Source organism: Aspergillus neoniger (genome assembly GCF_003184625.1).
Source record: "Aspergillus neoniger CBS 115656 unplaced genomic scaffold BO87scaffold_22, whole genome shotgun sequence".
Taxonomy (NCBI): domain Eukaryota; kingdom Fungi; phylum Ascomycota; class Eurotiomycetes; order Eurotiales; family Aspergillaceae; genus Aspergillus; species Aspergillus neoniger.
The window spans coordinates 92350-118387 of NW_020291150.1; the positions used below are offsets into that span (position 1 = coordinate 92350).

The 26038-nt window shown below is 52.6% G+C and overlaps 13 protein-coding genes across 13 annotated transcripts; 7 read left to right on the top strand and 6 right to left on the bottom strand.

Annotated features, from left to right (window-relative positions):
• Nucleotides 1–429: 429 nt before the first annotated feature.
• Nucleotides 430–2316, top strand: BO87DRAFT_361863 (Paf1-complex subunit LEO1). Its single transcript, XM_025621606.1, has 3 exons — nucleotides 430–853; nucleotides 906–1080; nucleotides 1140–2316. Exons 1-3 carry the CDS (start codon nucleotides 645–647, stop codon nucleotides 2139–2141), a joined length of 1386 nt encoding a protein of 461 aa, XP_025478226.1. The 5' UTR covers nucleotides 430–644; the 3' UTR covers nucleotides 2142–2316.
• A 36-nt stretch (nucleotides 2317–2352) lies between these two features.
• On the bottom strand, nucleotides 2353–3941 carry BO87DRAFT_407830 (Zn(II)2Cys6 transcription factor rglT). The gene is made up of 2 exons (XM_025626104.1): nucleotides 3734–3941; nucleotides 2353–3667 (listed from the first exon to the last, which is right to left on the bottom strand). The coding sequence occupies exons 1-2, from the start codon at nucleotides 3858–3860 to the stop codon at nucleotides 2556–2558; spliced, it is 1239 nt and encodes a 412-aa protein (XP_025478227.1). The 5' UTR covers nucleotides 3861–3941; the 3' UTR covers nucleotides 2353–2555.
• Nucleotides 3942–4093: 152 nt separating this feature from the next.
• erb1 (ribosome biogenesis protein ERB1) lies at nucleotides 4094–6636 on the top strand. Its single transcript, XM_025623649.1, has one exon. The coding sequence runs from the start codon at nucleotides 4154–4156 to the stop codon at nucleotides 6515–6517; it is 2364 nt and encodes a 787-aa protein (XP_025478228.1). The 5' UTR covers nucleotides 4094–4153; the 3' UTR covers nucleotides 6518–6636.
• Nucleotides 6637–6719: 83 nt separating this feature from the next.
• BO87DRAFT_407832 (putative AAA family ATPase/60S ribosome export protein Rix7) lies at nucleotides 6720–9321 on the bottom strand. Its single transcript, XM_025626105.1, has 3 exons — nucleotides 9210–9321; nucleotides 8903–9145; nucleotides 6720–8811 (listed from the first exon to the last, which is right to left on the bottom strand). The coding sequence occupies exons 1-3, from the start codon at nucleotides 9255–9257 to the stop codon at nucleotides 6892–6894; spliced, it is 2211 nt and encodes a 736-aa protein (XP_025478229.1). The 5' UTR covers nucleotides 9258–9321; the 3' UTR covers nucleotides 6720–6891.
• A 174-nt stretch (nucleotides 9322–9495) lies between these two features.
• Nucleotides 9496–10526, top strand: BO87DRAFT_337574 (ESCRT-III subunit protein VPS20). The gene is made up of 3 exons (XM_025620563.1): nucleotides 9496–9606; nucleotides 9731–10094; nucleotides 10172–10526. Exons 1-3 carry the CDS (start codon nucleotides 9563–9565, stop codon nucleotides 10385–10387), a joined length of 624 nt encoding a protein of 207 aa, XP_025478230.1. The 5' UTR covers nucleotides 9496–9562; the 3' UTR covers nucleotides 10388–10526.
• Nucleotides 10478–11728, bottom strand: BO87DRAFT_417050 (PITH domain-containing protein). The gene is made up of 3 exons (XM_025626788.1): nucleotides 11466–11728; nucleotides 11283–11394; nucleotides 10478–11101 (listed from the first exon to the last, which is right to left on the bottom strand). The coding sequence occupies exons 1-3, from the start codon at nucleotides 11605–11607 to the stop codon at nucleotides 10690–10692; spliced, it is 666 nt and encodes a 221-aa protein (XP_025478231.1). The 5' UTR covers nucleotides 11608–11728; the 3' UTR covers nucleotides 10478–10689.
• Nucleotides 11729–11940: 212 nt separating this feature from the next.
• BO87DRAFT_417051 (putative ATP dependent RNA helicase) lies at nucleotides 11941–14337 on the bottom strand. Its single transcript, XM_025626789.1, has 3 exons — nucleotides 13975–14337; nucleotides 12260–13918; nucleotides 11941–12193 (listed from the first exon to the last, which is right to left on the bottom strand). Exons 1-3 carry the CDS (start codon nucleotides 14197–14199, stop codon nucleotides 12062–12064), a joined length of 2016 nt encoding a protein of 671 aa, XP_025478232.1. The 5' UTR covers nucleotides 14200–14337; the 3' UTR covers nucleotides 11941–12061.
• Nucleotides 14338–14512: 175 nt separating this feature from the next.
• Nucleotides 14513–16301, top strand: BO87DRAFT_377833 (CUE domain protein). Its single transcript, XM_025623650.1, has 5 exons — nucleotides 14513–14665; nucleotides 14727–15027; nucleotides 15087–15311; nucleotides 15369–15635; nucleotides 15705–16301. The coding sequence occupies exons 1-5, from the start codon at nucleotides 14645–14647 to the stop codon at nucleotides 16067–16069; spliced, it is 1179 nt and encodes a 392-aa protein (XP_025478233.1). The 5' UTR covers nucleotides 14513–14644; the 3' UTR covers nucleotides 16070–16301.
• Nucleotides 16302–16323: 22 nt separating this feature from the next.
• BO87DRAFT_377834 (mitotic-spindle organizing protein 1) lies at nucleotides 16324–17253 on the bottom strand. Its single transcript, XM_025623651.1, has 3 exons — nucleotides 17016–17253; nucleotides 16643–16720; nucleotides 16324–16565 (listed from the first exon to the last, which is right to left on the bottom strand). Exons 1-3 carry the CDS (start codon nucleotides 17091–17093, stop codon nucleotides 16482–16484), a joined length of 240 nt encoding a protein of 79 aa, XP_025478234.1. The 5' UTR covers nucleotides 17094–17253; the 3' UTR covers nucleotides 16324–16481.
• Nucleotides 17254–17473: 220 nt separating this feature from the next.
• On the top strand, nucleotides 17474–18647 carry BO87DRAFT_407838 (GNAT family N-acetyltransferase). Its single transcript, XM_025626106.1, has 3 exons — nucleotides 17474–18107; nucleotides 18140–18155; nucleotides 18206–18647. The coding sequence occupies exons 1-3, from the start codon at nucleotides 17633–17635 to the stop codon at nucleotides 18423–18425; spliced, it is 711 nt and encodes a 236-aa protein (XP_025478235.1). The 5' UTR covers nucleotides 17474–17632; the 3' UTR covers nucleotides 18426–18647.
• BO87DRAFT_97372 (putative transmembrane glycoprotein) lies at nucleotides 18464–21876 on the top strand. The gene has a single exon (XM_025629708.1). It carries the CDS (start codon nucleotides 18787–18789, stop codon nucleotides 21613–21615), a length of 2829 nt encoding a protein of 942 aa, XP_025478236.1. The 5' UTR covers nucleotides 18464–18786; the 3' UTR covers nucleotides 21616–21876.
• A 261-nt stretch (nucleotides 21877–22137) lies between these two features.
• BO87DRAFT_337590 (MFS general substrate transporter) lies at nucleotides 22138–24177 on the top strand (the record flags this gene model as incomplete). Its single annotated transcript, XM_025620564.1, has 4 exons — nucleotides 22138–22593; nucleotides 22711–22787; nucleotides 22911–23265; nucleotides 23330–24177. 4 exons carry the CDS (start codon nucleotides 22138–22140, stop codon nucleotides 23798–23800), a joined length of 1359 nt encoding a protein of 452 aa, XP_025478237.1. The 3' UTR covers nucleotides 23801–24177.
• BO87DRAFT_97726 (uncharacterized protein) lies at nucleotides 24155–24919 on the bottom strand. Its single transcript, XM_025629709.1, has 3 exons — nucleotides 24883–24919; nucleotides 24751–24819; nucleotides 24155–24688 (listed from the first exon to the last, which is right to left on the bottom strand). Exons 2-3 carry the CDS (start codon nucleotides 24755–24757, stop codon nucleotides 24351–24353), a joined length of 345 nt encoding a protein of 114 aa, XP_025478238.1. The 5' UTR covers nucleotides 24758–24819; nucleotides 24883–24919; the 3' UTR covers nucleotides 24155–24350.
• Nucleotides 24920–26038: the final 1119 nt, after the last annotated feature.

Sequence of the window (26038 nt, forward strand, 5' to 3'; positions counted from 1 at the left end):
GGACGGGATGCATGATAGGGGAAGAGGAGGGGAAGGCACATACACACTCTGGAAGAAGGTCGCCATGATGAACGGGAATACACGTGTGCGGGAACACTGACTAATCTGGCGATCAGGCAATCCGAGATAGTTCAGTGAGAGATCCGAGGGGATTGAGGAGGGGGGAGGGAACAATCCACGACGGAGTTAATAGGGAAAGAATTGGGGAGGAAGTGAGGAGGAATGAATGAATGAATGAATGAATGAATGAATGAGTTTGGGGATGTCCCGATCTGGAATTCGACTGATTCGGTCTGGCCCGTCCACCTGCCCGCTGCGCTAGTCCCTCTTGGGCCCGGAAGGGATCATTCTATCCACCGAGGTGGTCTGTTACTTTCACTAACTCAACTCATAGTTTATTGAGTCTGAACTAGTAATAATTAACAGCTACCGCGCAGCTCCTCCCAGAGTCGCCCAGCCCCATTGATCGTACTTTGGCCCTGGTGTTATTCCTTTCCTACCCTCTTCTCAGTCTCTCTTTTTCCATACAGGGCCTTATCCAAGAACAATTTTCTCCGAACACTTCAGCTGTTCCTAGCACCAAACACAACTTCATCTTCGGCATTGACCGCGCACCCGCCGGAGCTCTCTCTTTCCCACCCATAATGTCTTCTTCAGATGAGGATGTCGTACGCCGTCCGGGGCGCAGTACAGGTGCCGTTCAACCAGGCAGTCCGTCTGCAAGTGAACACAGCGAGGCTCCGGCGCGAAGTCAGAGTCCCGCGGGCTCGGATGCGGACAACGCGAACGGCTATGATGATGCGGATCTGTTTGGTTCGGATGCTTCCGACGGAGGTTTTGGCGATGATAATGAGTATGGTCAATTGCCCCTGTTGCTAGAGAGACATTCATTGACTGGCAAACAGTCGACCCCAGCGGACGCTCGATGACGAAGAACTCGATTCCGGAGATGACGTGGATCGCAATGATCGGGTTGGAGAGCCCATGGACTATGAAGGAGGCGCAGACTATGAGGAGACGGTAAATATCATGGACATGAGCTTGAGCCGGGCGCCAGAGCCTGTGACTTCGAACGGTGAGGTATGTTCCACAAGCATCCACCTGCTGCATGACCCCGGACTCACCATTGCCCATTCTAGGTCTACACGATGCCAGTACCCCCTTTCCTATCCGTTGAAACGGAAGAGTTCAACCCAGAGACCTATGTTCCACCTCCGTTCACGACAGCGGCCACGTCGCTCTGCTGGCGCCATGACCCCCAGAACGAGTCGCTGCTGCAATCGAATGCACGAATTATCCGCTGGGAGGATGGTTCCATGACATTGCAGCTGGCGTCCGCGCCAAAGGAGCAATACCGTATTTCGACCAAGCCACTGGCGCCTCTCAGCAAGTCTGGAGAATACGATACCAAGCTAGACTCGCACGTTTATTTGGGAGCAGCCGCAGAAGCCTCCTCGGTCTTCCGGTTGACGTCCCATCTCACCCATGGACTTACGGTCTACCCGACGACCGTGGAGACTGACGACGCCGTGCAGCGTCTGCAGGAGTCGCTAGCAGCAGCAGCTCGTGGTGGCAAGAAGACGCTGGACGGATCGGCGCCGGTTATCGAAGTCAAGGAGGACCCAGAACTCGCCAAGCGGCAGGCAGAAATGGCCGAGCGCGAGAAGCTGAAGGCTGCTCGTCGCCGCCAGCAGCTTCAGGACCGCGAGATGGACCGTGGCCGTCGTCATGGATTCACCCAGCGCACCGGAGGTGCTGGTCTCACAGTGGGTGGCCTGGAAGATGACGACGGTCTCCTGACTACCCGGCCTCGCGCGAAGAAGCCTCGCAGGCCAAACCGTCGGGGCGAGATCTACACCGATGACGAAGAAGAATATGACCGTCGCGGACGCACTCGCGAAGACGAATACGACGAAGACGATGGGTTCCTGGTGGGCAGTGACGAAGAACCGGAAATCGTCGATGATGACGACGAAGAAGATGTCTTGGAGGATGAAGACGAGGACGCTGAGGGCGAAGAGGAAGACCTTCCACCCGCCAGACCGCGACAGAAACGAGCCTCCCCCGAGGCTCCTGAGAGAGGCACTCCTCCAACCCGGAAGAAGAACCGCTACATTGTGGACGATGATGATGAAGAGTAACGGCTCCTCATTTCTAAGCCATATTGACATTCTTACTTGCTTCTTCTAATGACATTGTAACTGTATCATCCATTCTGGGAGTCACTCGTCGGGCGCATGCATGGTCGTCACCACCCATTCAATGTTATATTTTAGAAATCATACCAAATATCTACAAGACTAAGGAATAACTAACGGACTCGGCAATATGCAAATTTGTACATACCGTACCGCTAGATCTATCTACATTGCTAGTAATATCACAAATTCACGAGACTAGTCCCTCCTAAAATAGAGATTGGAGGATATAGTATGATTGTCATAAATCGTAAGATAGGCACCGTTAAATCGAACCCCGGTTTCAATATGAATATGGCTCCCTCCACCCATATAGTCACCTTGTATCGATGAAAGTCATTATCAACGATGCCGGATCTACTTGGCACCCGCACCATCCGGATAATCACTTGGCTCAAAACCAAACTTCGGGATGACATTGCGCGCGCTCTGAATGATGCGCATACACAGCGCATCCCGCTGATGGCACGATTCCTCCTCCTTGGACCCGTCCGTCTTTGGTATAGGAAGGTGACGTTCCTCGACAGGCAGCGGGTGCGAGCGATGCCAACGTCGTTGCCGCTCCTCCATTTCCTCTATAAGACCAAGCAGGCTAGGCCCATCATCTGCACCCGGGGGCATACCGGCCGGATCACACGGCCCTCCTAGCACACGGAATCGCACGGTTTGCCGTAGCCAACCCTTCCAGCCTTCTGTGGGGTTGGGGGAGGCATCAATTGCTGCGGCGTAAGCCGGTGGTGCCGATTGTCGGCCGAAGTCGACGGCGTTGACTTTGGATATACGTAGCCAAGTATCGGCGATGACGGTTAATAAGGTGCCAGTGAAGGTGACATTCTGCATGCCTGTTGTGAAGCGGAGGGGACAGATTTGGCAGCGGATGACAGCTTGGGCGGTTCTGGATGCGATGTAGAGGGAGCATAGGTTGTGATGGGAGATCGGGAATGGGGCGAGAGAAGACAGATGGCTGAGACAGAGGTAGAGGCATGATAAACAAGGGCATTGGCGGTCGGATTCCTCCGAGTCCGGGGACGAGCCGGCAGAGGACTGCTGGAGTAAGGATAGGTCTGGTGGAAGGGTGTAGAGATTGGCTGCTGATGAAGAGACATTGGAAAAATCAGGCCATGGACTGACTGTCGTTGGAGCTGCATCTATTGGTTTGTTAAGGAGGAATTGCCCGGCGTCAACGTTGCTATTTGCGTCCGCAAAGAAGTTGGTCTGCCCCGTATAGTCTGACGGGGCGGTCGCGGCTGACTCAATGGTTGATGGTACAAGGGAAGCAAATTCCGAGTTATTGGTCCATGGATCATTCCCTGAGAGTCCAAAAGGTGGTGATAGATCTTCATCTTCTCGCATACGCTTCTTGGGAGGCCGTCCCATCTGTTTCTGTAGGGAGTAGTGGCAAGTGAGACTTTGTTTGACGCAGCGAGTGCAGCCAGTGGGCTCTCCGGAGCATTTTAGCTTGCGGCTTCCTAACATGAGAAAAATGATTAGCGCCAGACAGTTTCTACTTCAGCTTGACAAGAAGTCAGACATACTGCACTCATCACAGGCCGCATGTCTTTTCCCCCGCGCCACGCCTGTTGCGGCGTCACCCATGGAAGCATTGCTTGGGTATACAGAGTGTGGTTGGCTGCATTCGAGAGAGAATTGCTGGTGCATCATGCTGCAGAACCAGCGAAAATTCGAACCGGCTTTCAGCTGAGCCACGAAGGTAATATGATTATAAGGTAGTTGATCTTAAACTTCATCATAATGATTGCTTGTTATCGATAAAGTTGCGTGCCTGAGGCCAGCGAGGGGATCGATAAGAGAGGCGGTGTGTCACGTGGGCGGTATGTCTTTCCGCAAATCGAGGGCAGCAAAAAAAAAGTCGAAAAAGTCGAGCTTCGAATTCCTTCCAGCAGTGCTTCGATCCTGCACAAGTTTCTGCCCACTCGGAGTGTTCCTTCGTCGCCATGAGTGCTGCAAAGGTTTCCAAGAAGCGCAAGGCTGTCACCAAAGATGTCGAAGAGGAGGCCGGTGTGTTCTCTGGCGACGAATTGAACGTCGGCGACATCGATGGTGCGCTTTCGGACGATGCCAACGATCTATCAAGCGACGAGGAGGATTCCGAAGTTGAATTGGTTGACGACTTCAGCTCCGATGAGGATGATGATGAAGAGGAGTTGGACAGCGATGAGATCCCCTCCGACGGAGAGGCGCCTTTCAAGAAAAAGTCCGGCACATCAGCTGCGGACCTGGAAGTACCCACGAACGACGACGAGAGCTCCAGCGAGGAAGAGCAACCCAACTTCCGTATTGAAAAGGATGCCAATGGAAACGACCGTTACGTCTACGATGAGATCAACCCAGACGACAACTCCGATTACTCTGACGTCGAAGAGAATGCGAACACGATCGGTAACATCCCGTTGTCTTTCTACGACCAATACCCCCACATTGGCTACGACATCAATGGAAAGAAGATCATGCGTCCTGCCACCGGGGAGGCTCTAGACGCTTTGCTTGACAGCATTGAGATCCCCAAGGGCTTCACCGGTCTGACTGATCCCTCGACTGGTAAGCCTCTGGAGCTGAGCCAGGATGAGCTGGAGTTGCTGCGCAAGGTGCAGATGAACGAAATTCCCGAGGAGGGCTACAACCCATACGAGCCTTTGATGGAATGGTTCAGTAATAAGCAGGAAATCATGCCCCTCAGTGCTGCTCCGGAGCCCAAGCGTCGATTCGTTCCGTCGAAGCATGAAGCCAAGCGGGTCATGAAGATTGTGAAGGCTATCCGCGAAGGTCGCATTCTGCCTTACAAGCCCCCGTCCGAAGAGAAGGAGGAGGACCTTGAGCTCATCAACTATGACCTGTGGGCAGACGAGACCGAGCGTCCAGACCACCCCATGCACGTCCCTGCCCCCAAGCTTCCTCCGCCAGGCTACGAGGAGAGTTATCACCCGCCTCCGGAGTATCTCCCCGACAACAAGGAGCGCAAGGCCTGGCAGGAAGCCGACCCCGAAGACCGGGATCGGGAATTTCTCCCTACCGACTTTGGCTCTCTCCGCAAGGTCCCTGGTTACGGCGAGTTTGTCAAGGAAAAGTTCGAACGTTGCTTGGATCTTTACTTGGCTCCTAGAGTTCGCCGCAGCAAGCTCAACATCGACCCGGAGAGTCTGCTCCCTAAGCTGCCCAGCCCTGAAGAGTTGAAGCCGTTCCCGTCTGTCTGCGCCACGGTGTTCCGGGGACACAAGGGCCGTGTTCGTTCTCTTGCCGTCGACCCCACGGGTGTGTGGCTCGCCACTGGTGGTGACGATGGCACTGTCCGCGTTTGGGAATTGCTCACTGGTCGCCAGCTGTATAGCGTCAAGGTGGGTGAAGAGGATCCTGTCAACGTTGTCCGCTGGAGGCCGAGCAAGGATGCCGTGGTCTTGGCTGCCGCCGCCGGTGACGACATCTACCTCATCGTGCCCCCGATTCTCGACCCCGAACTTGAGCAAGCCAGTTTGGACCTTCTCGACGCCGGCTGGGGATACGCCGCTTCGAAGCCTGCCCCGAAGGCCTCGGAAGAAGGCAAGAAGACCACCCCTCCCCAGTGGGTGCGCCCCTCGGCCGCTCTCGCCGACAATGGCGTGTGCGCCGTCATTCCCCTCCGCTACGTGGCCAAGTCTATCTCATGGCATCGCCGCGGTGACTACTTTGTTACCGTCTGCCCGGGCTCTTCTACCCCGGCTTCCATGGCCATTGCCATTCACACTCTGTCCAAGCACTTGACCCAGTACCCCTTCAGCCGGCGCATCAAGGGTGGTGGCCCGCCCCAGACCGCGCACTTCCACCCCTCGAAGCCCATCCTCTTCGTTGCCAACCAGCGCACCGTCCGTGCCTACGATCTCTCCCGCCAACTGCTCGTCAAGATCATCCAGCCCGGTGCCCGCTGGATCTCCTCGTTCGACATCCATCCGACCTCTTCCACCGCTTCGGGCGGAGACAACCTCATTGTCGGATCCTACGACCGCCGTCTGTTGTGGCACGATCTTGAACTCTCCCAGCGCCCCTACAAGACCCTCCGTTACCACCGCAAGGCCATTCGTGCCGTCAAGTTCCACCCTAGCGGCCGCTACCCTCTGTTCGCGGACGCCAGTGACGACGGCTCTCTCCAGATTTTCCACGGCAGTGTCACGGGTGACATGCTCAGCAATGCTAGCATTGTGCCGCTCAAGGTCCTCAAGGGCCACAAGATCACCGGCGAGCTCGGTGTCATGGATCTCGACTGGCACCCGCGCGAAGCCTGGTGTGTCAGTGCCGGTGCGGATGGAACCTGCCGGTTATGGATGTAATTATTATAATTGGTCTTCCTTGTGTGTATCCTGTTCAAATTTACATGGGAGGCGTTTTGGTGTGTGCATAACTAAATTTAGAGTTTCTGATATCCAAAAGTTCATTCACTCCTTCATTGGGTTGTTTGCTGTTGAAGTTCATACCAGTAGTAGTAATAAGTTGTAGTAACTACTCAGTGGCCGCATGGTTTTGAATAACCCTCAAAAGATCTATCATTATTCATCACTTTTTTTTTTGGATCCCTCCACACTCTCTATATGCACACAATGAAGAAACAGCACAAAAGAGATAATAAGTAAAAGAAACAATCCCAAAGGTACATCGATGTATGTACACACACCAAACACTGACTGAATAATCTAATTATTATTATTTACACCACACCACCACTCCAATCCCTCCTCAACTTCTCATACTTCTTCAAATCCGTAACACTAGGCCGAATGAACGCCTTGGCAGCGACAAAGTCCTCGAACTTGATACTATCCCGTCTCTTAATAGCCGAGTAACCAGCGCGACGAAGCAAACTACCCAGATCAGCACCACTGAAGCCCTCACACTCCTCGGCAAGTCTGCGCAGATCCTCATTGAACTCGATAGGCAAGTTCCTGACGAGGGTCTGCAGGATCTCGACACGTTCAAGCGGACTGGGCAAGTTAACAAAGAGAAGGGTCTCCAGACGACCGGGGCGCAGCATAGCCGGGTCGATGATATCGGGCCGGTTCGTGGCCGCGATGACGTAGAGGCCTTGACGGCTGCTGCCGAGGCCATCGAGTTCAGTAAGGAGGGTGTTGACGACGCGGGCGGAGGCTTCAGAGAGGGTATCGTCACGACGGGGGACGAGGGCGTCGAGTTCATCGAAGAAGATGACGCAGGGGACGGAGGAGCGGGCGCGAACGAAGACCTGGCGGACGGCGCGTTCGGATTCACCAACGAATTTGTTGAGAAGTTCGGGACCCTTGACGCTGATGAAATTGGCGCGGGACTCGTTGGCCACGGCTTTGGCGAGGAGCGTTTTACCGCAACCGGGGGGACCCCAGAGGAGGACGCCGGTGGGAGCGGTGATACCAACGTTGGCGTAGATTTCGGGGTTCTTGATGGGTTCGACGATGGCGGTGGACAGTTCGTCGCGAATGCCGCCGAGGGCACCGATGTCAGCCCAGGTGGTGTCGGGGATAGTGGCGAAGCCTTCGCGCTTGGAGGAGGGTTGAATCTTAGGGAGAGCTGTGAAGAAGTCGGCGTTGGAGACGAGGACAGTTTGGGTTTCGTCGCCGATGGGCGTTTCTTTAGCGTGGGTGATGAGGCGGCGGAGTTCTTTGACCTTAGGGCTGATGATGTCGGCTTCGCCTTCGATTTCCATTTCCATTTCCTCGCCGCTGTTGGACTTGAGGAGTTCGAGGTAGCGTTTGATGGCGGCGGCACCGGCGGTGGCAACGAGGTCGTTCAGATCAGCACCGACGAAGCCGGGGGTACGCTTGGCAAGGGTCTTGAAGTCGAGGTCGTCGACGAGACGCATCTTGCGGGTGAGGGCGCGCAGGATCTGCTCGCGGACGGGCTCCGAGGGGACGGTCATGTTGATTTCCTTGTCGAAACGACCTCCGCGACGCAGGGCTGCGTCCAAGCTGTCGGGACGGTTGGTGGCCGCCAGGACGATGACGGGCTTTCCGTCGGTCTTTTCGAGGGCCAAGTCGTCCATGCAGGTGAGGAGTTGGGCGACGATGCGCTTCTCCATCTCTCGTTGGGCGCTTTCACGCTTGGGGGTAATAGCGTCGATTTCGTCAATGAATATTAAGCAGGGCGCGATTCTCTTGGCTTCTTCGAAGTATTCGCGGAGAGCCTTCTCGGACTCTCCTGACATGCCGGAGATGACGGATGGAGCGGATATGGAGATGAAGGGGACGCCCAGCTCGGCGGCGAATGCGTTTGCGATCATGGTTTTACCGCAACCTGGCGGACCATGTAGCAGAACACCGCGAGGAGGCTGGACATTAGACGACATGTAAACTTGTGGGCGTGTCATGGGCAGGATGACAAGATCCCCGAGCTCCTGCACGACATCGTCCAATCCACCCAGATCGGCCAGACTGATATGTGTGGGAGGAGAACGGTCGACTGCGGCCTCAGCCTTGCGGCGCTTGGAGGACTGCGATTCACCACCATGGTGTCGTTTCTTCGTGGAGGTAGAAGGTGGTGCTGTTGACTCGGCGGTGTTGGATTCGCTCTGTTTCGAGGGCTTCGAGCTGTTGGTTGTATTCCACATACCAACCAGGCTCTTGTTGAGGCTGTTGGATTCCTGCTCCCGTCAGCTACCTCTTCATTGCTAGCCAGATTCTAAGCCGCTTCTGAAGGCAGGTACCCCATGAAGCGGCGCGCATGTCGCATACCGGTGCCGGTGGCTCCTCCAGACCTTCAAAGTCGCCGTCTATGGAGTCGTTCTCATCTTCCCCGAGGACGTCGGCTTTCAGCACTTCCACCACGCGCTCGATGCTGTCTTCGAGAATGCGCTTCGGCTTCCTGTTCAGGCTGGAATTGGACCGCTTGATGGTATCGTAAATGCTGGAGACCGACAGGCGGAATTGGGCATTCTCAGCATTATCGTCGATGATTTTGCGCACGATCTGGTAGATCTGTGTATAGCGAGTTTAGCGATGATCGCATTGAACAGGCCGAGGGACGAGTCGCAGCACTTACATCCTTGTCGAGGCCCTGCCTCAGCGTCGGCCTGCCCCCACGACGCATCTTGAAATAGAGCAGGGGCTATGAATGCGATAATCGGGGGTGATAAAGATCCCCGCTGGCGATGAATTCCCACAATTTTAGAGACCCGGAGAATTGATGCGCCGGCGGAGAGCCCCAAAATCGTCTGAAAACACCGGCAGATTTCCGAGAACGGGACACTAGTCCCGATGGGGCAATAGGACGATAACGGACGTCATCTGCGGTAGACTCACTCACTTCTCACTAGTTATCTATCATTCTATCACCGCCGGCCTTTGACTGCTTCCCCTCAAGCATCCTCGGGAACAAAGCAACATGCGCTGACAATGGGAAACACAAACAGCACCCATAAGATCTCTGCTCAGGACCGGTGAGTCTATTAATATCATTTCAATGGGATTCGCCCTGTTGCTGTCTCCATCAGCGCCGACCGGCACGGGTCACGAGCCCCATTCCCCGTCTCCGACCGATAAACTAACGCTCTCAACGCTCAGGGCAATCCTTGACCTCAAGAACCAGCGAGACAAGCTCCACCAATATCAGAAGCGAATTACCGTCTTGACAGACCGCGAAACCGACATCGCGAAACAATGTCTCGCCAGGAATGACCGCAAGCGCGCCCTGCTTGCCCTGCGTCGCAAGAAGTACCAGGAGTCGCTGCTAGATAAGACCGACAAACAACTCGAGCAGCTCGAACAGCTTACGGGGCAGATTGAATTTGCGCTGGTTCAGAAAGACGTTCTTTTCGGCTTGCAGCAAGGGACCAAGGTCCTGCAGACCATTAACAAGGAGATGGGTGGCCTTGAGGGGGTGGAGAAACTGATGGGCGAGACGGAGGAAGCGAGAGCCTATCAAGAGGTAAGCTTTCACTGTCAATGGTTATCTGAGAAGGGTATTCTGGATTGGATGCTGACTAGTTGGTGGTGGTTGTACAGGAAATCAGCGAGATGCTTGCTGGACGCTTGTCCACTCAGGATGAGGATGAGGTCGAAGAGGAACTGGAGGCTTTGCAGCGGGATACGCAGGGCCCGGTTGTCTTGCCGAATGCGCCCAGCTCTAAGCTCCCAGAGCACGTGGAGGGAGTCAAGGAGGACGAGCATGCCGCGGAAGAAGAGGCCCAAGTCGAGGAGCGAACTGCAATTCTTGCTTAAGACTGTGCCATCCATATGATCTCTTTCTTTCGATATTAGCATTGCCGGCGTTGGTGGTTTCAGGAAATTCAAGTATAGTATAGCATTGTTAGATATGTTTCGCTATTTGAACGCTAGCAACTAGACCGTCGAAACATGGATTGGCGTGCATTATCTTGATAGAGCCCAGCTCAATACCCAAGGCAGTATCCGTAGCTTCTGATCAATCATTCCAGTCTGTCACAGACCTCATACATTCCAGACCAACATATGGCCGCCCCATGTTCAAACAAATACTGAAATCCGATCCATATTACTCCCGCTCACAGGATCCTGCTCCCCACCCCATTCACACCCTGGATAGCAACATGATCACCCGGATTTGCGGCCGCCTCATACAAGAAACTGATCGGCTCCCTATTCAGCACCATGAATTGTCCCTTGAAACCAATATACCCGACCTTGGTGACGTCTTCTTCCCCATCACTCCAGTTATCCTCGAAGAACAGAGTGATGGAGGTAGTCGCATTCCAATGCGCCCGGTTCAGTGGCAACTCGAAAACATCTGCGCCCGGCATAGGTTGGGGTATCTCGACTGTCTGCGTGGGCTTTAGGTCCGAAGCTGTTCCGAAGTCCAGGTCGTCGCGATTCTTGAATAGCTTTAGGGTCTTCGGGGCAGATGGGGTGGGAGCGGTGTATATAAGGAGGGAGTGAACTTTAACTTGGCCGGTGAACCTGGAAATTTTGAAATTAGCAGCTAGTTCATGGATAAGATGGTGGTTGTGGTGTAAAAGACTGTTGAATGCTGGGTTTGCGACAAGAAGCTGAGATGAGGGGCATTTGGCGGGGTAAAAAACCACATCACAAACAGCAGATCCGGTCGATAACCACGACGATATTAAGGGGTGTAACATACGGAATATACATCAGCAGCTGTTCGTCTGCGTCGCTCTCCAGCTCCGGCTCATCATCGAGCCTTTCGGCCCATGTTTTCTTGACAATCGCCGCGCCGGACTTGGGACTGGCCTCTGCAGGTGGGATCCCGGGTTAGCATGCACAGCACTACTTGCAGCAGGTGTTTATGTCGCGTTGTGCCTACCGTTTAATGTAGTGATCGAGTCAAACTGGATTTGAGAGTAGAGGAGAGATTGAATTGCGGGGGTGATGTCGTTGGAATGGTCATGGCCGTCTTCTCCGTGGCAATGGCCGCCGTGATCGTGGTGGTGGTGATGACCTGACATATTCGACTTGGGAGATTTCGAAAAGACTGACACTGATTTATTTAAGTGTCTGATTGGTAGAGTATTGTAAATCTGTGGACTGCAGTGTATGCGATGTTGTAGAAGAGGTTAAGAAAAAGATGGGTCAGCGTTGTTGTTCTTCGGCGAAAGGACCGTCTGGCTGCTGTGAAATGATGCGCATCATGATCCAGGTGACCGATTGCTTGTTTCATTCACCACCCAGGTACGCTTTACACCTGTAAGCATATGTTAATTATTGTGTTCCCCTTGGAATAGCAGGATTTACTGATACTAATAAATTCTACAGGTAACAGAAAGAAGGAATATGCATCTCTAACATTCTATAGAGGTCAACGCTGGCGGGTATTGTACAGGCAGGCATGTCGTCAATCACAATCACTAATAGGTTCACCATCATATAAGTCCCATCAAGGTACGCACTATGTCATATTGCTCAATGGAGCTGATAGTAGTTCGGGGCGTATTCGAGAAGGTAGTTCTTCTCGATCTTAGTGATATCGCGGATGAAGGTCTTCTCGCCGGTCTGTAAGATCTCATGGAAGATGACCCAATCGGCTTTCCGGTTCTATTTGGCCCAGTTAGCAAATGACTACATAGATAGATAGTATAGAAACCTAGATTGTCAACATACAAACATCAATGAACTCGGGTGAGCATGGAGAGTCAGGCCTCCGCTCACCGTCTTAAAGGTACCATCGGGCTGCATCTTCGCGGCGTGTGCGAAATAGCCCGTAGTAAGACACCTACGAATCTGTTCCGCAAGTTTACTTGGGTCTTCTTGCCGAGACCGTGCGGAAAGAGTCTCGTCGACCTGGATTCCAAAACGCTCAAGATACCGCTTCAACTGGCCCCGAATGCTCACAGCTCGCTGCAAAGATCGATAGTTCAGAAGATTGTCCCGGCACCATTTGGACTCCTTCTTGCCTTTGGTGATAAATGCTTGGTACACGTTAAGGTACGTTAGGTGATCACCCTCTTCAACTGCGAACTTTCTCCGGTGGCTCTCCGATGACTTCCTGTCGCCTTCATGCTGGACCCATACGGTCCCCTGAAGGCTCACCATGGCAGCAATAGAGAGGATCTCACTTAAGCAGTTGAAAGATGGCGCTGATAGCAGCACCTTTGCCATCATTGGATCGACTGCCAGCTCTGCCATGCGCATCCCATGAGGCTTCGTGAGTTTGGCATAGTCGTCAATTGCTCCCAAAGAGTACAGCAGCTCGAATGCGCGAATAACAAGCTCTGTAGAAGGGGGAGTCAGGAATTCGAATCGTACGATGTTGTCGATACCCAAAGCCTTGAGCTGCATGATCACAGGTGCTAGGTTTGACCGCTGGATCTCCGGAACGGTGGCCTCGGGGAGTTGCTCATAGGCCTGCTGCGTGTAGAGGCGGAAGCACTTCCCAGGTTTGGTACGCCCGGCTCGGCCAGCACGCTGAACAGCCGCTGCCTTTGATATGGGCACTGCGGTCAATGCCTCTATGCCAGTCTGCGGGTTATAAGCTCTTAATTTGGCGAAACCGCAGTCAATGACATACACAATCCCGTTAATAGTAACAGATGCTTCGGCGATGTTGGTCGACACGATGACCTTGCGGGTGTTTTCTGGTGTCGGTTCAAACACGTACATTTGCTGGTCCGTTGTGAGGCCAGAGTAAAGGGGCAACGGAAGTATACTCTGCGCCTTGGGATGCAGCGTTGCGGCACGTTCAGCGATCATCTGCACCGTGGTATCAATCTCCTCTCGGCCAGTCAAGAACACCAAAATATCACCTTCCGCCTCTTGAAGATGGATGTCGAACACGGTTTTGACTGCGCGTTCGACATAGTCTTCTGCAGGGTTCTCGAGAAAGAGCATGTCCACCGGATACATGCGACCTTCTAGACTGATGATCCTTCCCACCTTGCCGCCAATTTCACCGGATTCCGGACTGCTGTCAAACTCCTCACCAGCGAAGAATCGCAGAAAGTCTTCAGCTTGCAAGGTTGCACTACTGACCACAATCCTAAGCTCCGGCCGTCGTTTCATGATCTTTTTCAGGATACCCAGGAGGATATCAGTACTGAGGGACCGCTCATGAGCTTCATCCACCATGATTACAGAGTACCTTGACAGCAGAGGATCTACGAGTGCCTCCCTAAGTAACATTCCATCTGTAAGGAACTTGATCCTGGTGGAAGCCGAGGTCAAGTCCTCAAAACGAATTGAGTAGCCCACCTCTTCGCCGAGCTTGCAGCGCATTTCCTCAGCTACCCTAGCGGCGACCGTGGTAGCAGCCACCCGACGTGGCTTAAAAATATTAGCTTTTCTTTTTGCATCCGAGTTGATCTGAAGGAAAATCATACCTGTGTCACGGCTATGGCCTTCCCATCTGCACACCATCCTGCTTGGTCGAGATACTGGGGTAGTTGGGTTGTTTTCCCACTTCCTGTTTGTCCAACGACAATGGTCACCGGATATGTTTCAACCAGATACAACAAGCTCTGCTTATGTCTTGCGATTGGAAGCAATGCGGCCGGCTTGTATAGAGCCGGGATAAAGCTGGTGGACAGATCCAGCTCGGAAGCCATTGCGATTGGGCCTTGAATGATAATGGACCTAGGAGGTGATTTGCAGCACCGATTCCAAGCAGGGGCAAGCTATTATTGCGCTATAAAACCCCAGGTAAGCATATTGAAATCGCAATTTCCGTGTCAGCTGCGCAAGCCTTGCACTGCCAGAATTGAATCCAGATTCTACTTTGACGAAGTAGATATTGTTGGAGCACCTGCAGCAGTGCTTACCTAAGCACCGGGTCCATCACGTGGCGCAACGTCACTCCGCGGGCATCGGAAGTGCGAAGGGGGCTGAGAGGCTCCGAAGCTCCAATCGCATCATCCCCAGCTTGCTTTCTGCCTGTTGGGCAAATTTCCTGGTCGCATAAATACCTCCAAGGCCTGCGAAAGCTTGGCACTCTTCTCCACCTTCTAGACAGCAAGTTTGCAATATTCTAACGCTGCCTAAGTTGCTCTCACGATGTCGGAAGAAGACAAGACTGTAGGTTGTCCTCTATATCCCGCTCCTTATACCTCATGCCCGGCCACTCACTCGCAGCCAGACTCCCAATAAACTCTCCACTGGACCACTTAGTCCCAAACCCGAGTCGCCGACTACTGCGCGCCCTCTCGATTTTGATGATGAACCCCAGGAAACCGGTGTCACCGCAGCGCCGTCAACAGCCCCTACTCAGCAGGGCGCTGCGGAAGCTGCCCCGCCTAAGCCACCCCGCCCATTGAGCCCCCGTCAACAGGCCGAGAATACTCTCAAGGAAGCATTCCCCTCTATTGAGGCATCGGTGATCAAGGCAGTGTTGGTAGCCAGTAACTGGGATGTGGAACGGTCATTCCATGCTTTGCTTAGTACGTGTGGATTGCGACGGACAGTACTGCTATGCGCGGTCACTAACAAGTCCCTTTAGGCATGACGGATCCCAGCGCTGCCGAACAAGATGCGCCGCCCCCGAAGCCACCACGCCCAACTGCTGCGCAGAGGCAGCTAGAAGCGGATGAGATGTATGCCCGTCAGCTGGCCGAGCACTACAACCGTCCTGCGCGCCAACCCCGTTGGGACAACGAGTACCCACAGCAGCGGCCGCGAAGGGGAAGCGATGGATCGGAGGAGAAAGAATACAGCTTTTTTGATGGTCGGTGATATGGATCTTTACTACGTTATCTTGGTCGCTAACAGCTGGCCTGTATAGATGATCTCCCAGTGATCCGCGAGAACCTTCGCAAAGGATTCTTAGATACCCAGACGAAGGTCAACTCGTGGGTCCAGAACCTGAAGAAACGCCTCGACGGCGAACCCGAGGCCGGCCCTTCTGGTCAAGGCCAGCCTGAAGAGAACTATGGTAGACCTAGACGGAGCGGAGACCTAAGTCGTCGAAGCGGCGATCGCGAACGCTACGATGCCGATCATCGCATTCTGAACGACGACTTTGCCTCACTTGAACTGAGAGATGCGGAAGGTACGTTGACCCTGAACTTTCCCTAATTCTGCACTAAATCCACATTCGAATGCTGACCTCCGTTCGCAGCTCCTCCCCCGCGCCCCCCACGGCCCCTCGCCAACCCCGACCTGTTCAAATCCTCATCACCTTCCCCTGATCGACGCAAGGTCTCTTTCCAGGAGGGACCGCCTACTGAAATTGACAACCTCTACGATGCCTCTGAGCCCGTCAGACGTACGTCCCCCGCGACAGGCAAGTCGAGCAAGTGGCAGCCTCTGTCGACTGTTGACCCTTCGCCCGTCGGGGAACATGACCCATTCAGTCTTGGCGACAGTGATGATGAGAAAGAAAAGGAAGTCAAGGCCAAGGAGCAGAGCACGACCGAAGCTGGGCCGGCCAGCGAAGCGTCGAAAGACAGCAGCAGCAAGGCCGAGAATGCTGGCAAGTCGTAGGGCTTGTTCAGTGATCGATTAATAATTATGAGAGTTTCCTTTTTTGCCTCCTCCCCGACACATGCCGTTTCATCCCTAGCACCACCTGTCTGCTACATGTACTCTTCATACCATTACCCTGATAATGGCCATATGGCCGACGTTAATGATACCAAAGACTGCACTAGTGGGAAGTCCCAGAGACCGGTCCATCCCTAACGAGGACTATGAATACGACGAATATTACCACGATTAGTAGTAGACCGCTCCATCATGTCCATCATATTATTCCATTCTAATTAAAGAATAAACGGGTATCACAAGGAAAAACCAACCCAAACAGAAAGAAGCAGAAAACGCCATAGATACCTAAAATAGTCATACTAAACACACAACCCACAACCCCAGGTTAGATTCTTAACAGCCATCTATCTCACTCCGGCAAACCCTGCTGCTGCTGCTCATTCGCGAACCCGCGCGGCACACCAGATTCTTTTCTTAGATCCTTAATGACCGCCTAATAGACAGCGTCAGCTTCCATCCCTCCGGAACAAAGTAAACATATAATCACATGATAGGAATGCAAGAACTTACAGCAAGAGCATCCGGATTGACTCCATTCTCAATCAAGGACACACAAAGCGACAGCTCCGTGCGGTCTAAATTAGTGTTCTGGATGAAGTTCGGATATAGTTAGTCAATCAAGCAATCAATCGATCAATCAGTTAACTCAAGTGTGCATTATGTGTCTTGTCAGATGAGATGACACCAGATCAGTCTAGACCAGGAAGTCTGGTCTATTCCGGCCTGGCATGTTGGTGGGAGGTGAGATGGATAGGAGCAGCAGTAGATGATAGCAGAAGCTAGAATATTCGATGGTAACAATAATAATAGAGTAAAGGGAAAAGAAAACGCCATGCAGAAGAATGAAAGGAAAATCGGTGGAGGAGGGTGTGGTGTCACGTACAAGAAGGGTGGAAATCTCGTGAAGAATGTCAATAACTTCGCGGGCGGCCTGGCGTTTGTCGTCGGCTTGGGAGGGCATTTTCGGGGAGGGAAAATGTAGTAAAGTCTTTTGTTTGGAAGTGAGGGTTGAGTGAGAGAGAGAGAAGGACGGGATGATGAAACGATGGACAGAATGCTGGAAAGTGTATATTGGGGACTATAGAGTATAAGCTATAGATAGAAGTTGACTGGAGTTGTAGATTGTAAATAGTTAATTGAAAGTATTCATTCCTATCCGGTCTTCAACTCAATATTACTCAAATACTGAGGTGAAACGTCGTATTGTAAGTATGGTACTGCGGTGACTAGCGTATCATGCACTATACCTAGATGGGACAAAGGAGTATCTGTGATTGGTTTTTCCTCTACTAGAAAACTTCCCAGTTACTCTTGACAACTCGGGCAATCGAGCTGAATTGAGAGCCATTGGACCTTCGCACGACATTGGGCATCTGCTGAATCAGAAGAGAAATCTCTAGTGAACTATCCTTCGTGCTCCGGGATAATTGTGGAACCTCCCCTGTCAACTCCCCATCTTCCAAACGATCGTGAATGTAGATCCTGGAGGGGTTCTCCGGAATGCCGCCAGCGGATCTGACTCCCAGTCTGACCATCTCAGACATCCATTCCTTGAAGAGAGACCAGGCCCTGGAGATTCTTGCCCAGATTTCACGCGTCGAGAAGAAGACCTTCCCCGCTAACGAGGCATTCAGTTTCGGTGAGGAACTCTGGCGCAAGAAGCCCAACACGAGGGTTCTGTATGTGACCCGTGCACCATCGGCTCCGGATGATGTCCGCCCAACCTTGCTGGCCTATGCCGTCTACGTCCGCCAGAAGGGAATAGCCCTACTGCACAAAGTTTGCGTGGGTGAAGCACATCGCCGCCAGGGTGTCGCGATGCGGCTCATGAACTATATTCGAGCTCGTCTACAGAGCGAGGGGTGTCAGCAGATCCAGCTATGGGTCGACAAAGCCCGCTCGCCCGCTAGATCTCTCTACGTCCGCAATGGCTTCAAGGAGCGTGACGAGATCCCGGACTATTATGCTCCAGGGCGTACCGGGATCAAGATGGTTCTCGATCTTTAGCTGTAGCGTGGGCCCTGTACCCGCCCTGTCGCGCCTAAGCATGGCCTTCGGCCCCTCGATAGACAGGCCTGATCCCCCTACCCCTCCGCTTTACGCGGTGGAAAGGAGCCACAAGACTTCTCCTTGGTACTTTTTGTTCGAAACTAGGGTGGCTTTGCCTGTCAAATACTCTCCCTTAAGCCTTCGGGAAATACGAACGCTATTGAGAGGGAGGGGTTGGGCCGGCTATGCTCCTGTGTGGACTCCTGCAAGCCATCCCTTGCAGGCGCGTGCATTCGCAACGTGATTGAACTCCCGCGCCGCGAACCATCCATCTCTAACCATTCCCATACTTCAGTGACGTCAAACATATCCAGGTATGGCTCTGTAGAAGGGGCCACACGCTTCGCGCCTCTCCTGTGCCCAATGGGCCCTTGGGCGCGGTGGCCCTGGGGCATACTCTTTGCCCTAAGGGTAGGCTGTTTCCGCCACTTTTGCTCTTCCAGCTGCCACCTTCTATCTTTGTCGTCTCTTTCTCTCTCACTTTCTTGTGAACTTCATATACAGTCCTAGATCTTACTTCAAGCTGTGCTTGGATGATACGTCTGGAAGATCTATAGGAACGTCTATCGAATACCTGCCAGGACCGTTCCACTTGCTTAGGAGATATGGCGCTCTTTGCGTTGGCTCTCCTCAGCATCCTGGTGACTGTTGTTGCAGGTCTGCAGGCCAGCTACCCTGTTAACGCGCAGCTACCTCCGGTAGCCCGGGTATCGGAGCCATTCGAATTTGTCTTCTCGCCGGGCACCTTTTCTGGCAGCGATGACAACACACAATACTCGCTTTCGAACGCGCCGTCATGGCTCGAAGTCGACAGCCAATCCCGCACGCTATCCGGAACACCGCAGAAAGATGATCAAGGATCACCGACGTTCGATCTTGTGGCCTCAGATGGCTCGGAGTCTGTGGACATGCAAGTCACGTTAATTGTAACAACCGATGATGGACCGCAACCAGGAAAGCCGCTGTTCTCACAACTCGAAGACATGGGGGCAACCTCGGCCCCAGACACCATCCTCCTACACACTGGCGACTCTTTCTCATTATCTTTTGAGCCGGACACGTTCACCAACACGCGCCCGTCAACGGCCTACTATGGCACATCTCCAGACAACGCACCGCTACCCTCATGGATTGTTTTCGACCCAGCATCACTCAGCTTCTCTGGTACAACGCCAGGTAGTGGACCTCAAACATTCAGCTTCAATCTTATAGCCTCGGACGTGACTGGGTTCAGCGCAGCTACCATGACCTTTGAGATGACCATCAGTCCACATATCTTGGCGTTCAATCGGAGCACGCAGACATTCTTCCTCTCAAAAGGACGGCAGTTCACTAGTCCGCAGTTTGCCAGTAATCTCACCTTGGATGGACATGACACGACGAAGAGTGACTTGACCGACATTAAGGTGGATTCACCGGATTGGTTGTCCCTAGATGACGAGACCATCTCTCTGAGTGGCACGCCCCCTGCGGATGCCACCGATAACAATGTCACGATTACCGTGACGGATAAATATCAAGACGTAGCCACGCTGATTGTCAGTCTACAGTTCAATCAATTCTTTCGCAACGACCAGAATGTATGCGATGCTATCATCGGGCAGTTCTTTATGCTGGTCCTCGACGACTCTGTCTTGACCAACGATTCTGTCCAGGTAGATGTTGACTTAGGGCAAGATCTTTCCTGGCTTCACTATAACCGTGACAACAAGACTATATTCGGACAAGTTCCCTCAGATATCAGTCCGGGAAGCTATCATATCAACCTCACTGCCCGGGAGGGTACCGCAGAGGACACTCGGCAGTTAACTATCAAGGCGATGTCAGAAGGGACCACAGGCGGGCCAGGTACAATCAATTCTACAGCCTCCGATGCAAAGAATAGCATTCGCGGAGGCAAGGCCGGTATTATTGCTATTGCTGTCGTCGTCCCCTTCGTGTTTCTGAGCACTGCCTTGCTTCTATTCTGCTGCTGGCGGCACAAGCGTAAAGCGGCCGCAAAGAAATCTCAGGATGGACAGGAAGCCGAGAAAACGCTATCAACTCAGCCAGAAGGCGAAGGTATCACACATAGTCGGCCTTATGAGGAAACTTCCCAGGGCGAGCCCCCTAGGATTCTGAGGATCCCTTCACAATCATCGGAGCCTCCAAAACTGGAGCTACCATTGTGGCATGCGAGCCCGTCGAAAGGCAATGAGCAAGCACCAGACGCAGCCGGCAAAGAAAACACCCTCTCCGATCCTACGTTCGATTGGGGAGGTTTCGCTTCTCTCAAGGGACCCGAACCAGAAGAGGCCAAACCAGTGGAGGAAGCACCGCCACAGCCGAAACGCTTGTCTTTCCAGAACAGCCCCCCCTTACACCGACGAACAACCACAACTAGTTCTAGGAGACGAGAGCCCCTTCGGCCGATTCAGCCTAGGAGGTCCCTGAAGCGAAATTCTACCACCCGATCGCGTAGATATTCCAAACGGTCAAGTGGTATATCTACAGTGGCGTCCGGACTTCCAGTCCGACTCAGTGGTGCCGGACATGGGGCCGGTGGTTTCGGACCTCCAGGACATGGCGTGGTCCGTCTTTCCTGGCAAAACACACAGGCTTCGTTCGGAAGTGACGAGAGTGACGTAGGAAACCTAGCGCCGCTGTTTCCACGACCGCCACCTCGAACCAGAGAGAGTGGGGATTATTCCAGACGAATGAGCCTTCGAACAGTCGAGCCTGACGAATCGACCATTTCCGAAGCGGACTCACTAGAGGCGTTTCTTCACAGCCGCGCAAAGAGTCGGAATTCGTCCAACCCGCTCTTCGCAGGTCAATTTGGCCGTCGAGCGTCATCAGGCTGCCGAGCTCTCGAAAGAGCTCGAAGCACAGCCAGTCGCGCCGACACAGTAGCCAGTTCCAACTACATTGAGGAATATCGAAACTCAATTCAAGAGCGGCCGTGGTCGACAGCCATGTCTGCCTCCATTTACACGGATGATCATCGTCAGTCGGCTTATTTACATAGCCTGTCCGAAGAATCTTCAGACATGGGGCCACCCCGCCCCGTGGGCAAACTGCCCAGCCAATCGAGTCTGGCGCAGAACTACTCTGAGACGATTGCGCCCCTGCCTCGCTTCTACAGCGAAGTAAGCTTGGATGAGCCGAAACGGTTCGATGGAGGGCCGGGATTGGGGAAAGAGAACGATCCGCCCACTGAGCGGCAGCTCGGCGGGAGCTCACGCCCTTGGTATCAGACCGGCTTTTACACCCACGGTGACATAGCTGGTGCCGGACAGTCATCGCGGAAAAGCCCTTCACTCTACTCCATTCCTTTCGATTCCAAATCACGCCGAGTGAGCTTGAACCGAGCGGTGGAGCGGGAATGGGAAGAGCTGCACAGTATGCAGAGGGAACCGGCAGGAAGCTTGAGAAACAACGCAGCCTTCTTGTGAATGGGGTGACAAACGCAATGCTTAGTGTTTATGTTCATATTGGTTTTATGGTTTTGCTTCACTGTCGACCAGGTCGTTTAGAAAAGTGTTCGGCGAGCGTGATATCCATGGATTCTGAATTTGGTTTCTTTGTTGATCCTCGGACCGTTGGACGGTTCTGCGCTTATCTAGTACCCAGTAGTGTTTAGCTAAATAATCAATCCATTTAATATATCACTTGCATTGGGTCAGCAGAACAATGGGCCAGTAAACAGCGGTAAACCCTTGTTCCCGCTTATCGGACATCGGAGAAGCGCCCATGTGTCACCAACTGATCCATTTAGCTCCTAGTAAGATGCGTCGGATCCTTTGGCCAGCGCCATGGCCGTTCCTTTTAGCGTCATTTGGGAATGAGGCTAATCAAAGCCCATCCTTATCATCATTTCTGGGACAGAGGGGGGTTCTTATTCCTTCCCTCAGCCTCTTCGCCCTCGAGTTTGAAGCATTCCTCTTCATCTGAATGAAGCCTGGGATTCCTTCATCATGACCATTGCTTCCGAACAGCCAGAAACACCCTCTGAGACAACTTCTCTCTTAGCTGAGCACAATGAACTTCTTGTGCAGCCAAAAAGTGTTACGCGTAGAGCCCAGCAAGTCTTATTTCTTGCGTGCCTCATAGCGGTCACTGTCGATATCGGCAACTACATCTCCGTGGCTCCCCAACTTCAGATATTCGAGTTGAACATTTGCCAGCGCTTGCATCCGGAGGTCTTCGATAGCAACCCTGGCGGGGTTCTCCCTTCAGTGGTTCCTTCGGCTTGCAAGACTGCTGATGTGCAGGGTGAGCTGGCGTTGCTCAAAGGTTGGATGAGCACCTTTGACCAGCTTCCGGGCATTATTCTGGCGCTTCCATATGGACTCATGGCAGATCGCGTTGGTCGTAAACCAGTCTTATTTCTAAGCCTGGCTGGGTGTGTCTTGCAAGAGATGGCAATCAGAGTCATCGGTAAGTTAAGCTGATGTTGCGACGTGGAGGGACAGGCTAACTCCAATGTGAAAGCCTGGTATTATGCGACCATCCCCCCACGAGCTATTTGGTTTACGCCAATCTTTCAGATTTTTGGTGGCGGTTCTCAGATAGCTACCTCAGTGGCTTTCACTATCATCGCGGATGTTTTCCCGGTAGAGAAACGGTATTGAAATCTTGCTAAACCTGTTCACATCCCCTCTGCTGATCAAGGCTCCTGCAGTTCAAGTACCTATTTCATCTTGTCGGCAGCTATACTGCTGTCAGAGATTCTTGCTGTTCCCTTAAGCGCCTGGCTGATGTCATCAAACGCCTGGATCCCTTGGATGCTCGGACTAGCCTGCGAATTTGGTAGCCTGTTTACGATCCTCTTGTTGCCGGAGACTAAACCGGAGCCCTCAGTCAACCCCGTCAATGATGTTCAGCCGGAGACGGCAGGCCACTTGAAGCTATCATCGGCATTTACATGGGCCAGTGTGGTACACTTTGTTCGCTCACAGTTCGCTCAACTGCATGAGTTCATCGGCGAGTATCCAAGTGCCCTAGTCATCTCCCTCGCCTTCCTCTTTTCGAGCTATGGAATTGAAGCAGTTCCTTTCATGCTCCAATATGTCTCCAAGCGCTTTTCATGGAGCTTAGCAGAGGTATGAGATTTCGGCGAAATGTACATATACTTCAAGTTTCAGGTATGCTGATATGATTTCCAAGGCGAGCCTTCTCATATGCGTCAAGGGGATCATTAATTGCTTCGCTTTGATGCTCGTACTTCCGATGGCTACGAAGATCCTCGACCGATATTTGTCCCCCGTGCAGAGAGACCTTAGAGTGGCCATAGGCTGTGCATGTCTGTTAATGGCTGCTTTTGGCTTCATGTCCATGGCATCTCATCCAGCAGTGTTTGTTGTAGGAGTTGCTCTGGTTGCTCTTGGAGGGGGGTTCAGCGCCGCTCTGCGCAGCGTCGGGAGTGCTTTGGTTGGGTCATCGCATGTTGGACTCCTGAATACGACCATAACTCTGACACAGGGAGTTGGACTCATGATATCTGGGCCACTCCTAGCTGGATTATTTCGAGCAGGGATGGCCTGGGAAGGAGCGTGGATGGGGCTTCCATGGATGGCAGGATTTATCTTGTATGCAGCAACCATCCTGACAGTGTATTGCCTCCAAGTCCAGAGCTAGATCTAGCCATCATCCTCTGGCCGTTGGTGACAGTTAGTGTCAGGTCAGCTGCATGGTAGGAGAAACAAGTGATCAAGGTTGATCATAGAAGAGCATGACCGCGAGCTTGAATGTCCCCAGAAAGGGAGAACAAGCGGAGATACCCAGGGCAACGATGGTCAGTCCTGAATGGACTTACTGGTAGTGGTGGTATAGACTTTCCTATTTGCTAGAAGAGAAAAGATGGACACCGATCGCTCGCAGAGCGAGATGTGACCATTTCAAAATTGGATCTTTGGGTGGGATGGTAATAATCCACAATTGCATCGCTACTGGAATCTTCTAGGGAGCGGTCTGGGAAAGGCAGTTCACTAGGGAAGAGGTTTGGACGTATGGAGTAGTGAATTAGTTGAGAGGAAGAGCAGGTGCGACTCTACTAGATCAAAGACACTCGTCCTGCCACATGACCACGCTCCAACCGCCACGCTTATGTACTCACTTTCTACACAACGAATGCTTACAAGGGACCTTTGAAGCTACTGGGTATTATCAGTATCTCATCATAAGTCGGTCAATGCTGTTTTATCGGTTCCTCGATAAATCCGGAATAGACACGAATTGAATTAAATAGCCCCAGTCCCCTTGCAAGAGCTAAAAGGTAAGCTGCTTGAGTTCGGACTGTCGGGGAATAAGTAGGCAACTGGCTGGCTGGCTGGCAAGCAAGCAAGCAAGCAAGGTATAGACAGAACTCATAGATGGCCTCTAGTCGAACATAGGCGGCAAGAGGGTATTTACCAGAGCGGCTTAGTTTGCATGTATGGACACGTACCCAGATGCATGGGTCTGATCTACTGTATAACCCATCAGTAGCGCGTTTTGAGAGTTCCTTTATCTTAGCACGAGCCAGTCCTTTGGTAGTTCATATAATTAGTAACCCAGATCCCCGGTACCTTGCCAACTTCCAATCTCACCAGGCATTGAAAGTCAATAGGAAACGTGGCACGGACGACGTTCTTGCTTGAAGGTAGATATGGGCTGAGCTAACTAGTACGTACAGTGTCAGCTCCACCGGAAGGTCTTTAAATGGATAATCCGTACTTCACCTGCAAATTAAATGGGGGTTTCATGCTGTAGAGATGCTATGCAGGAGCTGTAACAGGTAGGCACATCATCTATTATCTTCCAGCAGATACTAGAGACGTAGGGGGAGGGAAGTACCTCGAATTGTGGCTGGAGTTGATGGGTGAAAAAGTTCGGGTCAGCCGACGCCAAGGAGTTTTCGTCATTATTCAATTTCAATTCAATTTTCAATTATTTTCAATTGCCGCATCCAGAAAAAGGCACGCGACTGGCAAACTTTCCCCCGGCTCTTCCCTTTTCGGGCCTACCGCCTGCCGCATGCGATCAGGTTGTAATGGTACGGTGGAAGTACCGTGAGAGTACCTTACCTTTCTCCCCAACAGAGTGGAGGTACCCTGGAGGTACATGCGCTGCTCTCTGCCTGCTTCAGCCTGCTGTCTCTGGCTGCCTGCGGCTGACGCCCTTGTGATTGATTTTCTTTCTCTCTTAACAGATGGCCAGATAATGCCTGATGCCCATTAGTCTGTTTTCTATTATCGTGCAGAAAATCTCTTCCCCTTCCTGTGACACCATCTCCTCCTAACTTGGACCAGTTCCTCGCCTCGGTCCCTTGTGTCATTATTTAGTATTCCCAATTGTCTGACCTATCTTGCCTGTTATATCAATCACCCTGCTTCTCACCCAATTTCAGAGCTATCGTCATCGTTGAATCGGCTTTCCCCACTCCCCCGAATGATAGGTAGGCAGACAGGCTACTACCTACACCACTCCCACTACCGCTTACCACTACTACTACGTATTAGTAGTTAATTACTAGTAGTAGTAGGTGCTGTTATTATTATTACACCACCGAGTCCGGAATTTAACTAACCTTCCACAGCAGTCCGAGAGACACACACACACACTACTTAATCCTCACACACTTTGGTCCCCTCTCTCCCAACTACCACTAGCTTCCCTTTCCCCCCTCCACCATCCCATCATCAGTTCTGCTCACGCTTTTCTGCTGGTTCCATTCCCGCTTGCCGCCTCCCGAATAGTCATTCTGCCCTTGCCCTCAAAGCCAACCTAATCTCTTCTCTTTCACCTGATCTGCTGCCTCTTCCCTCCCCATCCCCCTCCCCTCGTCTTCCCCCCCAAAAAGAATCCGCCGGGTTTTCCACCTTTTCTCTTCCTCTA

What these genes read in the sequence shown, in the direction of transcription:
- BO87DRAFT_361863 (XM_025621606.1), top strand. Translation starts at nt 645, where the DNA reads ATGTCTTCTTCAGATGAGGATGTCGTACGCCGTCCGGGGCGCAGTACA. An exon ending in GGTTTTGGCGATGATAATGA is followed by an intron (nt 854 to 905) that starts GTATGGTCAATT and finishes ACTGGCAAACAG; the next exon opens with TCGACCCCAGCGGACGCTCG. An exon ending in CTGTGACTTCGAACGGTGAG is followed by an intron (nt 1,081 to 1,139) that starts GTATGTTCCACA and finishes TGCCCATTCTAG; the next exon opens with GTCTACACGATGCCAGTACC.
- BO87DRAFT_407830 (XM_025626104.1), bottom strand. Translation starts at nt 3,860, where the DNA reads ATGATGCACCAGCAATTCTCTCTCGAATGCAGCCAACCACACTCTGTA. An exon ending in TGCGGCCTGTGATGAGTGCA is followed by an intron (nt 3,668 to 3,733) that starts GTATGTCTGACT and finishes TTCTCATGTTAG; the next exon opens with GAAGCCGCAAGCTAAAATGC.
- erb1 (XM_025623649.1), top strand. Translation starts at nt 4,154, where the DNA reads ATGAGTGCTGCAAAGGTTTCCAAGAAGCGCAAGGCTGTCACCAAAGAT.
- BO87DRAFT_407832 (XM_025626105.1), bottom strand. Translation starts at nt 9,257, where the DNA reads ATGCGTCGTGGGGGCAGGCCGACGCTGAGGCAGGGCCTCGACAAGGAT. An exon ending in GGCAGGGCCTCGACAAGGAT is followed by an intron (nt 9,146 to 9,209) that starts GTAAGTGCTGCG and finishes CGCTATACACAG; the next exon opens with ATCTACCAGATCGTGCGCAA. An exon ending in TGGAGGAGCCACCGGCACCG is followed by an intron (nt 8,812 to 8,902) that starts GTATGCGACATG and finishes TGACGGGAGCAG; the next exon opens with GAATCCAACAGCCTCAACAA.
- BO87DRAFT_337574 (XM_025620563.1), top strand. Translation starts at nt 9,563, where the DNA reads ATGGGAAACACAAACAGCACCCATAAGATCTCTGCTCAGGACCG. An exon ending in AAGATCTCTGCTCAGGACCG is followed by an intron (nt 9,607 to 9,730) that starts GTGAGTCTATTA and finishes CTCAACGCTCAG; the next exon opens with GGCAATCCTTGACCTCAAGA. An exon ending in AAGCGAGAGCCTATCAAGAG is followed by an intron (nt 10,095 to 10,171) that starts GTAAGCTTTCAC and finishes GTGGTTGTACAG; the next exon opens with GAAATCAGCGAGATGCTTGC.
- BO87DRAFT_417050 (XM_025626788.1), bottom strand. Translation starts at nt 11,607, where the DNA reads ATGTCAGGTCATCACCACCACCACGATCACGGCGGCCATTGCCACGGA. An exon ending in CTCGATCACTACATTAAACG is followed by an intron (nt 11,395 to 11,465) that starts GTAGGCACAACG and finishes TCCCACCTGCAG; the next exon opens with AGGCCAGTCCCAAGTCCGGC. An exon ending in CAGCTGCTGATGTATATTCC is followed by an intron (nt 11,102 to 11,282) that starts GTATGTTACACC and finishes CAAAATTTCCAG; the next exon opens with GTTCACCGGCCAAGTTAAAG.
- BO87DRAFT_417051 (XM_025626789.1), bottom strand. Translation starts at nt 14,199, where the DNA reads ATGGCTTCCGAGCTGGATCTGTCCACCAGCTTTATCCCGGCTCTATAC. An exon ending in AGGCCATAGCCGTGACACAG is followed by an intron (nt 13,919 to 13,974) that starts GTATGATTTTCC and finishes AATATTTTTAAG; the next exon opens with CCACGTCGGGTGGCTGCTAC. An exon ending in ACCCGAGTTCATTGATGTTT is followed by an intron (nt 12,194 to 12,259) that starts GTATGTTGACAA and finishes TGGGCCAAATAG; the next exon opens with AACCGGAAAGCCGATTGGGT.
- BO87DRAFT_377833 (XM_025623650.1), top strand. Translation starts at nt 14,645, where the DNA reads ATGTCGGAAGAAGACAAGACT. An exon ending in TGTCGGAAGAAGACAAGACT is followed by an intron (nt 14,666 to 14,726) that starts GTAGGTTGTCCT and finishes ACTCGCAGCCAG; the next exon opens with ACTCCCAATAAACTCTCCAC. An exon ending in AGAATACAGCTTTTTTGATG is followed by an intron (nt 15,312 to 15,368) that starts GTCGGTGATATG and finishes TGGCCTGTATAG; the next exon opens with ATGATCTCCCAGTGATCCGC.
- BO87DRAFT_377834 (XM_025623651.1), bottom strand. Translation starts at nt 17,093, where the DNA reads ATGCCCTCCCAAGCCGACGACAAACGCCAGGCCGCCCGCGAAGTTATT. An exon ending in ACGAGATTTCCACCCTTCTT is followed by an intron (nt 16,721 to 17,015) that starts GTACGTGACACC and finishes AACTTCATCCAG; the next exon opens with AACACTAATTTAGACCGCAC. An exon ending in TCAATCCGGATGCTCTTGCT is followed by an intron (nt 16,566 to 16,642) that starts GTAAGTTCTTGC and finishes GCTGTCTATTAG; the next exon opens with GCGGTCATTAAGGATCTAAG.
- BO87DRAFT_407838 (XM_025626106.1), top strand. Translation starts at nt 17,633, where the DNA reads ATGCCGCCAGCGGATCTGACTCCCAGTCTGACCATCTCAGACATCCAT.
- BO87DRAFT_97372 (XM_025629708.1), top strand. Translation starts at nt 18,787, where the DNA reads ATGGCGCTCTTTGCGTTGGCTCTCCTCAGCATCCTGGTGACTGTTGTT.